The 13,623-nt window shown below is 41.1% G+C and overlaps 2 protein-coding genes across 3 annotated transcripts; one reads left to right on the top strand and one right to left on the bottom strand.

The window, feature by feature from the left end:
• Positions 1-7,019, top strand: glmna (glomulin, FKBP associated protein a). Of its 2 annotated transcripts, none has more exons than XM_053437396.1 (19): positions 1-103; positions 395-491; positions 1,434-1,559; positions 1,648-1,761; positions 2,050-2,158; positions 2,260-2,545; positions 2,680-2,779; positions 2,896-3,077; positions 3,201-3,254; positions 3,705-3,735; positions 4,522-4,611; positions 4,709-4,750; positions 4,877-4,950; positions 5,047-5,131; positions 5,225-5,334; positions 5,667-5,730; positions 6,082-6,214; positions 6,497-6,567; positions 6,652-7,019. In XM_053437396.1, the coding sequence occupies exons 2-19, from the start codon at positions 438-440 to the stop codon at positions 6,748-6,750; spliced, it is 1,824 nt and encodes a 607-aa protein (XP_053293371.1). In that variant the 5' UTR covers positions 1-103; positions 395-437; the 3' UTR covers positions 6,751-7,019. The 2 variants fall into 2 exon arrangements, with proteins under 2 accessions (XP_053293371.1, XP_053293372.1); XM_053437397.1 differs by having other exon boundaries at positions 15-103; positions 412-491.
• A 318-nt stretch (positions 7,020-7,337) lies between these two features.
• Positions 7,338-12,767, bottom strand: cdc7 (cell division cycle 7 homolog (S. cerevisiae)). Its single transcript, XM_053437395.1, has 12 exons — positions 12,563-12,767; positions 11,893-11,983; positions 11,464-11,550; positions 11,198-11,333; positions 10,688-10,781; positions 10,381-10,523; positions 9,796-10,150; positions 9,484-9,591; positions 9,042-9,211; positions 8,794-8,876; positions 8,446-8,595; positions 7,338-8,320 (listed from the first exon to the last, which is right to left on the bottom strand). The coding sequence occupies exons 2-12, from the start codon at positions 11,981-11,983 to the stop codon at positions 7,896-7,898; spliced, it is 1,842 nt and encodes a 613-aa protein (XP_053293370.1). The 5' UTR covers positions 12,563-12,767; the 3' UTR covers positions 7,338-7,895.
• Between the last annotated feature and the right edge of the window lie 856 nt (positions 12,768-13,623).

Below are 13,623 nucleotides of genomic sequence, written 5' to 3' on the forward strand. Positions count from 1 at the left end.
TTTATTTGCCTCTACGGAAAGCGCGAAGGGACAACCCAGCCCTTAGCACCGGTTAGCACTGGAGTGAGTTAGCGTGGTGGTTCGTCTGTGACAGGTTGTGTCGGTGGGTGTCTGTTGTCACGTGAAACATTATTATATGTGATGACAGTGTTTACTGATAGCGACTGTGTTTGGCTCATCATGTTAACCTGAGTTAGCGTTGTTTCCATGCTAACAGCGAAGCTAATGGTGGTTAATTGAAACTAGCATCTTTCATCTCCTCCTGTGTTTATACTGTAGAACAAACTCAGGTTCATCTGACCTGGATCCTTACTTCACTCACACGTCCACACATATTACTGCTGATTCAGCCATTAGATAACGATCGAGTGTGTAATTTTACTCTGATGTGTAGTTTGTGTGTTTGTTCAGGAGGATTGCTGTGTGAAGATAGACACATGGAGACAGCAGGGATGGCTCTGGAGCAGCTCAGCGATGTGGTCCAGAGATGTGTGAGTGCACCACACACTCATCCGTCCACCCATCAGCACACACCCCTCCATCCGTCCAGGGTTCATTCTACACATGTCACCCTGAATCAGTGGAGTCATTTCATTTAAGAGATAGAAGAGATCTGAATGCATTTGTTCACCGAGCAATACCTGCCCCATTCATTTAGGAATGAAATAGAAAATAAGAATGTCCAAGAATGACCGAGACTAGAAAAGCGTTATTTTAAATACAAAACAATAAAAGAACATTTACACACAAACGCATACAACCCTCATGCAAAAGTTCAGTCCCTCTGACACTGACCCCGCCCTTCTGGATATTATGTGTTACATTAATGCACACGCCATTGACTACTTGCACATCTTTTGCACAAACTAACCTTTTATTTTGTTATACTTTTCATTTTATTGTATTGCTTTTTACTTATTTCTCTTGTACTTTAGGTTCCCGTCTTCATTCTTCCTCATTGCGTATTTTTACTATTTTATATGTTTGTCATTCACCAAAGCAAATTCCTTGTATATTGAATAGGTACTTCGCTGTAAATCTGATTTATATTCTGAGATTAAAAGTTCATTCTTGACCTTGGAAACACTAGTTGACTTAACAATATTTCATTGCAGCGTTATATTGTTAATTTTTCTCTAGTAGCTCCAGAACAGCTACTTAAGGTCCTAAATTGACCTTGAGGTCGTAATTGATATTTCACTGACTGCTGCAGTTTATTTCATCATAGAAGGAGTTATATTTATGAAATATCAGAAAATAGTGCTGGATGTTTCTGTTGCATCAACAGTCAAGAACCTTCAATGTATTTTAATATGCAACGATATAATCCAGCTAGGACTAGTAAATATTTGGCTTTTTTCTTAAAAAGTGACCGTGGATAATCGATGTGGAATCTTTTCATGGCTAATATATTTTTTATACTTTTTTCACAGCAAGCACTCCCTGAAGATAGCTACACCGCTGAGGACCATAACGTCTTCACTGTTGCTGGGCGAACCTGCATCGAGGAGGGAGACACTGCACAGGTCCTCAGTATTGTCCTGGACGAACAGAATCAGGTACGCTGCTCACAGCTAAACATTTCAGCACCAGTGCTTGTTTCTAAATGTGTAGCTCTACATTACTCTTTTACCCTTCTTTCTGTAGGAGATAGTGAGATGTATGGGCTGGAATCTGCTGCCTCCCCTGATTCAAGTATTACTGAATAAAGACAACCGGAACCTTCCTCAATGCCTCGCCATTTTCAACCACCTGCTGGAGGTCTGCTTATCTGATCCATAGATTCCTCACAGTGTCACCGTAGTGAAAGTGATCTAATACTCTCCAAAATATAGATTATAATCCAATCTAAAATAAAGACAAACCAATGAGTGTGTAGATGTGTAATGGTCACATATTGTAGAAAGTAAAATATCCATGTTTTTGATTGTAGCAGATTTACGTGCTAAATAAAGACTTTGAAAACGTTGATAAACAGCGATGAAAAGAGATAAATATGAGCCCTTTAATGTCTTGAGTGTTAAGTTTACAGTCTCTTTGATTTAACAGACTTGCAGACCAAAGGAGCTACTGATTGGTCTACTGGAGCTGCTGGAGCAGGACGATCCTGTCACCATTGCAGAAAGTCTCCATCTGCTGTTGACCCCTCTACAGAAAGGTAGGAAACATTTCTTTAGATATACACTTCGATATTCATGCGATCAAACTCGTACAGAATCAGTTTCATGGTTCCACCACCTCCACCTCTCTTCTTCTTAGTGCTGCTGTGCCTGGGCGACCGTAAGGCCTCGTCCCTGGGCATGACCCTGTCCACTGTGCTGGACCAGGTGGCCAAACTGCCTATACCTCACACCAAGGAGCAGGAGGAGGATGACGTCTTCTCGCTTTGCCGGTGCTGCACCGACCTGACAACCTTTGTCAGACCCTTTGTCCTCGAGGTGAAACAGAACCTGATGAACGACGAGCTGAGTGAGAGCACGAACAAGCTGACGATCGGGCAAGACACCGATAAAGAAGAGGAGCTGCGGACAGAACTTCTGAAGTTGTGAGGGAGAAATTTAAAATATTTCACAATTCAGACTTTCAAAGAAAACACATTATCTCAAAATACATTATAAGAAGGTGCATAGATATCATAATGGTGTCCAGGTTTAATAAATGTGTGTTTCTGATCTGCAGCTGCATGAAGAGTCTGAGTCACCCGTTGTTGGAGGCACATCTCAAGGATCCTGACACTCTGCCGGTGTCTCCTCTCAGGGCATTTGCCTCAGAGATTATGGTATAAAACATCACATGAACCGAAAACATATTTACTATAATACTCTGGAAAGAGTGGACGTCGCTCTGTCACTTCAGTTGAAATGTTGCGATGGGTCACGTGTGTGTTTTGTGCAGAACACCCTCAGTGCTATCGGAGAGCCCCTAACCAGCCTCGTGTACCAGCCTCTGCTGAGGAGGAAACAGGTTCTGGGATTCCTGGAGGAGGAGGTGTGTTATCCTAAAGAGTCTTTGGCAAGCCTCTCTCACCTGGTGTTCGTCCATCACCTGGCGGCAGAGACCTTCCCCTGTGTCTTCAGGTAAGTTGGTGAAAGTATTAGTTTCTTGCGACTTGGCTGAACAGTCGGTCTGGACAACACAGATGAAAGTCCACACTTTGTGAATGGATGGATTGTTTCCTAACTCCCTCTTTGTCTTTCCAGTCCCGTGTTCTCTCTTCGGTGCAACATGGAACACATCTGCCTCCTCTTGTCCAGGTGAATATAATCTATTTTATGACATATTACTACGTTATATCAGTACAATGCCATCATTTAGCAAAAACTGGTCACAGAAATAAGGTTACACAGTTTCCTTTACACATTCAAATGACTCACAACCCATTTTCTCAGATTTTAAATATAACATTTACAATATGTTGACATATGTAGAATACAGACTATGACTGAGTTTCTTCAGTAATACATGTTTGAAGTAGGAGGTTTGTTTCCTGAAGATTGACACAGTGTAATCTGTTTTGAAGTGTCTGTGTGTGTGATTCTGTTTAGTCTATTAATATTTGTATGTTTTCTTCTTAACCATCAATTTGCCAGGGACTGTGGATGAAAACTAGCCTGCATCACTAAATCTAACTTAAGTAAAAATGTTATTTAAGTCCCTTCTATATAAATACACATGAATATTTGTTATGTTTTTTTTTGTGTCAGAACTGAGGAGACCAGGATTCAGAAAGGATTGGTGAGTCAACCTGAAAAAACTGAATCAAAGATGAGGGTTGTTATTTTTTGTTTCCTGTGTTGCGACATTTCTGGAACTCTCTGTGGTTTTCAGGTTTTAGGAAAGTAACATTTACAGACAGACAGAGCACTCGGAGAGCACAGACCTCCACCAAGGCTGATTGGCCACATTATCACCATTTGCACATAGAGTACATGTATTGAGATCAGATGCATCCGGATCTGCACGGTTCATAGATATTAGCAATCTACACATTCCTGTTTTTTCATGAAGATGTCTCGCAATGTAGAACACTGAAAAAACGTCATGGATCTGCCCCCTTAATGAAATCCGGCCTAAAAGTTAATGATTTCTTGGTTCTTACCCGACCTTCACCAGGTTTCAAGAAAATTGGCTGGCTAGCTTTTGCTTATTCCTGCTAACAGCCTCACAAACAAATGTACAAACCACAATGGAAATGAAAAAGAAAACCTTGGCAGAGGTTAATAAAGTCTTGTAACATCCTACACACCTTTCCAGCAGTGTATTTGTGTTTTAGAACACGTGGGCTCAGCAGCCGCCTCACGAGGCTGTACCGCTCACGCAGCATCAGCGAGAATCAATGGATAGAAAAGAAGTGAATAGAAATGTGTTGTTCCTTGACCTTTACCACTGAGGGTGGAAACAGGATGTAGGCCACGTTTTATCTGTATCAAAAGACTCCGTCCCCTGTACAGTGAGTAGGAGGACGTCAGCCGTCAGTGTTGGAAGTGTGAGTTTGAATCAAGTGTGTTTCCCGTCACACAGGAGCTGTATGAGAAGAGTCTGGTGCGGGTAGAGGACAGCAGCCTGTCTGCTGATCTGCTGGAGATCAAATCCTTCCTCACAGTCCCTCAGGTGAACACAGTCCTCCACTCACATTCATTCAAACCTCAGCTTCTACTCTGATGCGATTAGAATTGTGTGCGTTATTAATTTCAGTTTTCCTTTTCAGAACTTGCTGAAGGTTATGACAATATGTCCAAGGAACGATTTGGTAAGTCTTAACATGTGTAACTGCCGATATTGGTTTTAGCAGTGACCCTTTTTTCTACTTGTGTATTAAATGTAGTTTAAGCCCTCTTTGAAAATCGATATACACATCAATCCTTCTTGTCGACAGAGAACTAAAGGTCTTAAGGTGTTCCAGCTGAGCATTGACAAATTTGAAACTGAAGCCAAGTATAATTTTTTCCAGTAAGTGTTCACCTTTCCTCCTTTGAACTCATCAGTGAAGTGTCTCTCTGTTCCGCCCCTCAATATAAAGACTTTAACCCAGTAATGTTTTCTTAGGTTCATGCTGAAGACCAGTAAACACTCAGGACTCGAAGGCTACATCATCAAAAACATCAAGAACCAGATCGAGTTTGCATTGAAAGTGAGTTCTATTAGATTTGTTTGATGCAGTAACTCTGAGCTAAACGTCAGTGTTGTCAGTCCCGTTGACGTCTGTCTTTGTCTCTGTCCTCAGCCGGGAAACAGTAACACCTGGTTTCAGGGGGCTCACCTGCTCCCTCTGCTGCGTATGGTCTTCATTCTCCCAGACGGACCAGAGACCGACCTCCTGCAGTACCTGGACAGGTCAGCACACAGACACACACACACAATCTAACACTCTGGACTGGATGGAGCCTGTCCCAGCATGCACTGGGCAAGAGGCACGTGAAATAATAAGCGTTTGCTGATTTCACAAGATCCTGTTAAAGGAAAATGTCAAAGTCAGAGTTAGTGTGTTTCTCTCTGCTGCAAGAACTGAAATGTGAACTGTACAATGTTTAATGATACACAAAACTCTAATGTTTCCATAATGCTCATGCTTTGAAGGATGTTGCTTCAGAATGAAACGGCAGAGGATTGAGTTTTTGTTCTCGTATTAACTTTCTTGCTCGTCTTATTCTCGTTGTTCTCTTCAGAGTCATGGAGTCGCTGAACCTGCTGCGCTACCTGGTCATCAGAGATAAAGTGACTGAGAACCAGGTGAGAACAAGAGAGTGGATCTGTTTCACACCTGAGCCACAAAAAGGGTTTATGGTGGATTTGCAGGATCTTAAGGTCATGGATGGATATCTGAACGGACCTTTTTGAAACGACTATAAAGAGATGGAAAACTAAATGATATAGATTTAAATGGACAAAAAAAGAGATGCAAATCAATCAAGCATCAAAACAAAAATAGATGCACACTGAAGAAAAAGGGATGCAAAGAGTCACGTGTAACTGGACACAGAACAACCACAAAGAGACTTTTTATCCACATTTATTCACCAACATAATTATGATTCCAAGTCTTACATGAACTACTCTCATAATGATCTTGTGTTGTTGCAGACGGGGATCTGGACAGAACTGTATAAAATCGAGGACACGTTCATGAAGCCTCTGCGTGTTGGTGTGAACATGTCGAGAGCCCACTATGAGAGGGAGCTGCACACCACCGACACCAAGAAGAACCGGGCCAAAGGTCAGACCAGTGTTTCCTCATTTATACTGATGATAATGTCTTTATCAGATCCACCTTTCTCAAACTACCCCTCAGCTTTTTCTTAAAGACTACGCACATGCATGAGGACGGTTAATATTACCGCCTCATATTTCATGGTCTTAAAAGTGGCTTTTTATTCACATTCTCTGTGTGATCACATATTCTGCCCTAAAAAAAAAAAAAAACCTTGGTCATTGTTTACGAAATACACATCCAGCATAAATGAGAAATGATTTTCTTCACGTCACGTGTTTTCCACAGAGTCGTCGAAGTTCTCTTTGAGTGTTGGTGATGAGAAGCTGCCAAACGTGACGTCAGAGTCCCAGATTCAGGTCAGCAACGGTTTCAGATATATCACATGTATAAATAGCGTTTGATTGTGTTTGTACAGTTCTAATGTCACTGTGTCCTCTCAGGCCCTGCACTCGGCCCTGCACACGTTTGACATGATCGAGAGCGTGTTGGTGCGGATAGAGGAACTCGTCGATCCGGGGGGGAAATCTGTAGCGTCTTAGTTCAACCGCTACAACGTCCACCTGTCAACTCTCCTGTTGATTTACTTTGTTTAAATTAAAGGGATGAATTATTTCAGAGTGTTTAACCACCCAAATGGTTCAAGTTGTCAGCAGGTCTGCTGGCTATTTGGAAATGTGACAGTAGTCAAGTGTTTCAAACTCTGTTTCTAAAACAAACCAAATAGAAAGGAAGGTTTTATTATGTCTGTTATATGTATTCAAACTTTTGTATTCATGCAAAAAGGTTCAATAAACTTCTGTACTCTTTATTCTAAGTGCAACATTGTCTATGGTCTAAAGGGGAGATTTGCTGTAATGCTGGAGATGGCTGTTCCAGCTCAATTTGGCATAAAGTGATAACATTGATATTTAGATGGTAATTTATTAAATTGACTTAGTAACAACTGCAAAGTTGTAAGTAAACAGAAGTGATATACATCTTAACAAGTAATGACTCCTAATTAATAAATCAGTTTTTAGGGGTTTTGCAAACTTTGTTGCTATTGACAACTTCTATGTATCTGTGTTTTCTATTTCATTGGTTTACTGTCTTTTGAAATTTGTAATAGACAAATTTCAATCTCAAATGACAATCACTTTGTTTGTCTTTATTACAAAAGGACAATGAGTCAGACTACCGTGTTCAGAGGTATAAATAAACACATCTTTTTACTCACATGTATAAAATACTGATGGAGACTGAACACCTTCCCATTAAGACACATTCATACCTAAGGACCACTCAGCTCTTAGGCAGTAGCAAGAGTTAACAACATACTGACGATTCCCTTTACAAGACGAGAGACAAAGAATATTAGATATCCGTTCCCTAAATTTAAAATTGTTCGCCCATTCACACAACAGTTCATGTATTTCCTCCAGTCAATACTGAATCTTTTCAATTCTCTTGTCTTCACAGTAGCTGCCATGAATATAACTCATGCTAACTCTTAAATACAAACATGTGAACCCCAACGTCAAACCAGGATTAATATTTAATCTGTGTGGAGACGCACACAGAAACAGATTAACCAGGTCTCATTTAGTTAAGATAATGTCTCCACACAAGGATTTGAACTTTGTTCCAGTCAGTTTCACTCTCTTCTACATCTGACTCCTATGCTGAAGTCCTGTTTCAGGTTCTGTCACAAGTCTTTGAACAGCGGGTGCTGCAGTGCCTGTGCAGCTGTGATCCTGGTGGCGGGGTTCAGATCCATCAGCCGGTCCAGCAAGTTGTAGGCTTCGTCAGGGACTCTGTCCCAGCCTCGCTCATTGCTCTCCACCTCTGACGACTGTTTATCAAGGAGGGTGGAGGCGTCTTTGCTGCCTGAGTGCTCAGGATGGTTAGGGAGAGTTTGACCTACTCCACTTTCGTGTTGCTTCAATGTTCCCTCAGTGGGACGATGTTTAGGTGTATCATCTGGGGTCTTTGGATGGTGAGCAGCGTCTTTACTTGCTCCATGGAGGGGTGTGACTTCATCACCAGGTGATGGTCTTTGTCCTCTCAGCGTCTCACACAGGGTTCTGAGATCCTGCTTTGGTAGCTCCTTACTGCACACCACCGCCTTACCTGTTTAAACCAAGAACAGTTCACAATCAACACAGTTCAGCTGACTTGTTGACTTAACTATGGAGATATGATGCTACTGGATTAATCACAATAAAGAAGCAGAGGCCTCTGTTTCTAATACTCACCAAACGACTTGGCAGCCTGTATGGTCTCCCTGGAGCCTCGTATGGTCATTATCTGAGTGAGCGCAATCAGGTCATCGCTGGCTTTGAAGAACGGGTAACGACCACTGAGCAGCGAGAGCAGAATCACACCAGCTGACCACACGTCTATGGCTACAATTAATAATGGATAAGAAAAAGACAGGATGGGGTGTGACTATAAATATTAGTGAGAGTCAACATCCTCCCCTATGAGGGGGGAAAAAATCTTTGAATACTAAAAACATGAATACTTTTTCAATTTCCAGCCAGAATAGGATGGGGGCACTAATGTTGAGTTTAAATATATCAATAATGGTTTGTGACACCGACCTGTCCCTTGGTTTGGACACTTTGTGAGGACTTCTGGTGCCCTGAAGCCTGGAGTTCCAGCCCTGGCTGCCACCTGCTGCTTCCTTCAGTCACAACAGGGACATTAAAGAGACATTTATAGTCAGAACAAAGATTTATACAGTTTTGAGGTTTTGAGAATTTAATTTGATAGATTCCTGATGGCTCCTTTTCAGCTGACAATGAAACTTGAATTTGAACACAGAGCGGTTTGATATGTTTGTAGTTACCTGGACAGGCAGATGTTGCAGACGCGGTCGGTCAGGTAGCAGTTACAGGTGAGGCCCTGCTGTACAGTCCTCTGAGGCTTCTGGGTCTGGCTCCTGACCGCCACGGGCCCACGGATGGCTGAGGAGCACCTCCTGCTGGCAGGGTCCTCTGTTTTGATGGGTTTTACCAGCTAAACAAAAACAAAAGTGGAAAGTGAGATTTTATAGAGGAAGAATACATGAATAAAATTAGATAAGCAGCACCTCTAAATAAATGTTGATCTTTAAACTGACATGTGTTAAGTAATAGACACTTGTTTGGGCTAAATTACTAAACAACTTTTAATTTTTAAATGCATGTCAGATAAATGTTGAATGAGTACTGTCGTGATTGCTGTGATCTCTCCACTTCCATCAGCCGTTACTGAAAAGATCTAAAACATTTGACTTGCACCTTGCTTACCTCTGTCATAATGGCAGCCTGTTTGGTGGTGGAGGAGGCTGGAAGGCAACTGTTGAGGTTCTTCTCCCCAAAAACCGGCCGTTGCATTTTGCTCAGTCTTGTCAAATCCTGGAGACAAACAAACACGGATGCCAGAGTTTAGCAAAAACCAACACATCAGTGCAGAAACGGATCACAAACAAATGTAGATACTTCCATCCAGGAAATTCCTCAGCCCAATACCCAGTTCATTTTGATTATACAAACATACGGTACAATTATCCCAGTAGAGAACAAAGAAACGATTCAGAGAAGAGACCAGTAAATGTGCACCTTTGTGTGCTTTGTGCGAGATGTGGAGGTGGTGACGGTAGTGGTGACAGAACGTGCTTTTTTAACTAGTGCTCTCCGAGAGGCTGAAGAAGGTGTGGTAGTGGTAGTTGAAGAAGAGGAGGAGGAAGGTGGCAGGGCCGTGGATTGCCTTGGGGGCACAGGTAGTGAGGTTGAGGCTGTGGTGATTGCTGTGCTTTTGGGATGGAGTCGGAGTTGTGCTTTGCTCCGCTGTGTGGTTTCCTGTTTCCCCGTGGACCCTCCACCTTTTTGTGTTGGCCTCTGCCTCACCACCTTCAACAGTTCAATCTGTGTGTCCGCTGTTCCCTGAGCCAGGCCAAAGTCCACCAGAGCATACCTACACACACAAATACACATTTCAAATGAATGCTTCATGTGCTGTGTCAGTGATGCAAGACAGCTGACCCTGGAAACCCCATACATTCTATTCCAAATCCTATCTAACCAGGGAACTCAACAATGTCCACATTAATGGACGAAATTACAAATAAGTAGCTAAAATAGACACAGTCGCTTGTAGAATCATCAGCACTTCCTTTAATTACATAGAGAAGTGCAACTACTCACATTTTGCTGTTCCTGTTGTAGAGGAAGTTATTGGGTTTGATGTCTCGGTGAATGATTCCAAACTGGTGGATGTGTTTCAGGGATTTCAACAGGTGATAGATGTACAGACGAACCTCTTCGAAGGTGACTGAGCTGATGATGTCCTGATAAATACATTGGGATGGATCAAAAGTTTCAATCATCATGACAAGAACTAACAAGAACAATACCGGATTAAAGTTCAGTAGATATATTACAGATTGTTCCCATGCAAGAATCAATATGTCACTGAAAAGTAGTCGCCATATGCTCGAACAAATATATATACCACAATAGCTTGATGCTCCATGTACGGCATGACAATCACTACATGGTCCTCCTTCCTGAAGCAGTAAGACGCCCCCATCACATTATCTTTGCCTCTGAAAACAGAAAAAGGAACAGTGAGATTACAGAGGCTATTTCTGAGACTTCTCTACAAGTGATAACGTCAATCTTTACCTGTCACTTCAAAAATTCCCAACAAAAACATGGATGATTGCAAATCCCTATATTCAAATCAGTGTTCTTTCTGCTGCATCTGACCGAACCAGTAGTTACATACATTGACATGATTGGGTTCTGCTGAATCATGCAACACTATATAAATGAGGAAATCAAACCACACACCAAATTGCTATGGATTAAAGGAACGTTGTAGTGGAGATATGTTTTGTTATTCATTCTAATTACCAGTCCTTGTTCAGGGGAGCACAAATGATCTACATATTCTTATTTAAATTTCACTAAATTTGGTATCAAGCATATTTATGGGAAAAAAAAAAATGTATTCACTCACCCAGCAACCGTGAGACACTGAAGCTCAGCAGCAATGCGTGTAGGATGGCTGGTTGGAATGAGGTGCTTTAGAGCAAACCTCTCTTTCCTTCCGTCACGCATCTGAGCCTCACCCAGGTACACAGAGCTGAAGGTACCTGGGGCACAGATATATACAGGTCATGAGAAACCAATCCACTGAGCTTAACAAGTCTCTAACACAACTTTTTATTCAGCTGCCAGTATATACATTCCTAAAGCATAGATGCAGTTATCTAGAGCATGTACCTTCTCCAATTTTGTCTACGATGCGGAAAACCTTGGCCAGCTGAGGAACAGCTTTATAGAGGAACTCAATGTCCACCTCCACATCTCCTGGAAAAAAAACACACACAAAATGTTTACATTCATATATGCACAAGTTTCAGATAAGTCATGAACAGTGTGTGTTGGTGTACAAAGGCAAACTTCACATGGATACCTTTGCAATAGGTCTTATTTTAAGAAAGGGGTTATATTTTTATATTCTGACAGTAACATCTGAACAAAGTGACAGCTTTAAAAATTCTGGGAGTACATATGATCATCTTGGACCTACAATATTGCTTATGAACCTGATATTAGTCAAACTGTTAATATAGGGGAGTATCTATGATCAAATGCATATAATCTTTTTTTTGTTCGTATCACAGTTATTTTATAAAGCGTCAAACTCACTTGGGACTTTGCTTTTCCTCTGAGCTCTGTCAGACTTGATGGTACATCCGTCGGTGCTGATGCCTTCAGTGCACACAGGAGACAGCTCCATCTGAAAGACATGGACAGAAGCTTTAATGGGCTGGAAATGTTTGTCATTGTTATCATACTGTTAGATTAGAGATTATCATTTTCTCTTCAGCAAAGGACCTTCTATTGGACAAGAAATACTTCCAAGGAGCCCATCGTGTACTAATAATATAACATAACGCATACTTCCACATTTCTTCAAAGTTATGTGAAAGAGCAACACATAAAGAATTTCTTAGAGAGATTAAATACATTTCCACCGAGTCAACACACATGTATCAGAACAGTTTTTATGTATTCATTAATCTGGAAAGTTTTCATGGAGCCTCTCATTAAAGAACAACTGGATCAGACTCCCCCTGTCACACTAGCTTTAAGAGGTAAAGCTAATTCTGAAGAACTGCAGCCACTTAAAAAACTAGTGGTTATTTATTAGCAAACTATCTGGTTAAGTTGTCAGGCAGATGAAAATGTAAATACAGCTGGTGCTAAACCAGCTAGGCGCTGTTTCTGTTGTCAATACAACTGAGCTAGCATGTTGCTAGCTACCATCTGTCAAGCTAGCTGAGTAGAGTCCGTGTGAAAACCAACAGGAACTCACCGCTTTAGTGGCTCGTAGTTTCTCAGAGGAGCATGTTATAGAAGTGCAATGTCGTCCAAAGAAATGTTCCAGCCTGAAACACTCGACAAGTGGATCTGACTCCGTAAAACAACTTCAACAAGGAGAGTTCAACACTGAAGCTTTTCCGCCAACAACAAACTCCGCGCTAAAAGTGACGTTAGAGTCTCGCGTGACTGCAGCACAAGTCACGTGGGATCATGTGATCGCAGACCGGCCTCTTTCTTCTTCTTCTTCTTTTGTGTTGTATTGGCGGTTGGAGGGTGGATCAGGATGTCTTATATAATCTATTGTCTTGAGTAAAAAACAAACAAACACATATGCTCAATTATATTAGTTTTTTCCTAAGATAATCAAGTAGTATTCCATTACAGTATTCTAAATTTCCCACGGGATTAATAAAGTATCCATCCATCTATCTATCTATCTATCTATCTATCTATCTACACTGGCTTTATGAAATCAAAACGTACTTTAATCTTGCCAAGGTTTACAATTAGCTGCATTCTTTCTTCATCATATCTTCATATTGCAGACAGTGTACAATGACATGATGAACTGTTTCCTCTTGCCCACTATAATCATGTTGTGTCATGTTTTCCTATTTTGTGCCAAGTACTCTCTGATCCTGTGTCTAAATCTGAGTCTTGATCTTATTATTCTCATTTCTCCCATTGTCCTTTGAATTTGGTAAAACCATCAGGATGGTGGTTTTCCTGTCTTCCTCCCATTGCTTCTGCCACCTTTCCTTCAGCCTCTGTTTGATGATGCTCTTAGTCTGTGCTTTACTGAAGCTGACCGCCACATGAGTGCAGCTGAAATAAATATCTTTGGTAATATTAATGGTAATAGACCCATAACTGTAAGAGATGGGTAGTTTAAATAACTTTCTATCAACAGTCACAAACATATTTATAACAAATATATAATACATAATATTAAAATAAGCTGATATACACTTTGAGAATTAACAGACACCGCACTGTATCAACCAATGAACAGACTTTATTAAATAAACACATAAATAAATAAATTACATCTGT

Source organism: Pleuronectes platessa, chromosome 13, assembly GCF_947347685.1.
Source record: "Pleuronectes platessa chromosome 13, fPlePla1.1, whole genome shotgun sequence".
NCBI lineage: Eukaryota > Metazoa > Chordata > Actinopteri > Pleuronectiformes > Pleuronectidae > Pleuronectes > Pleuronectes platessa.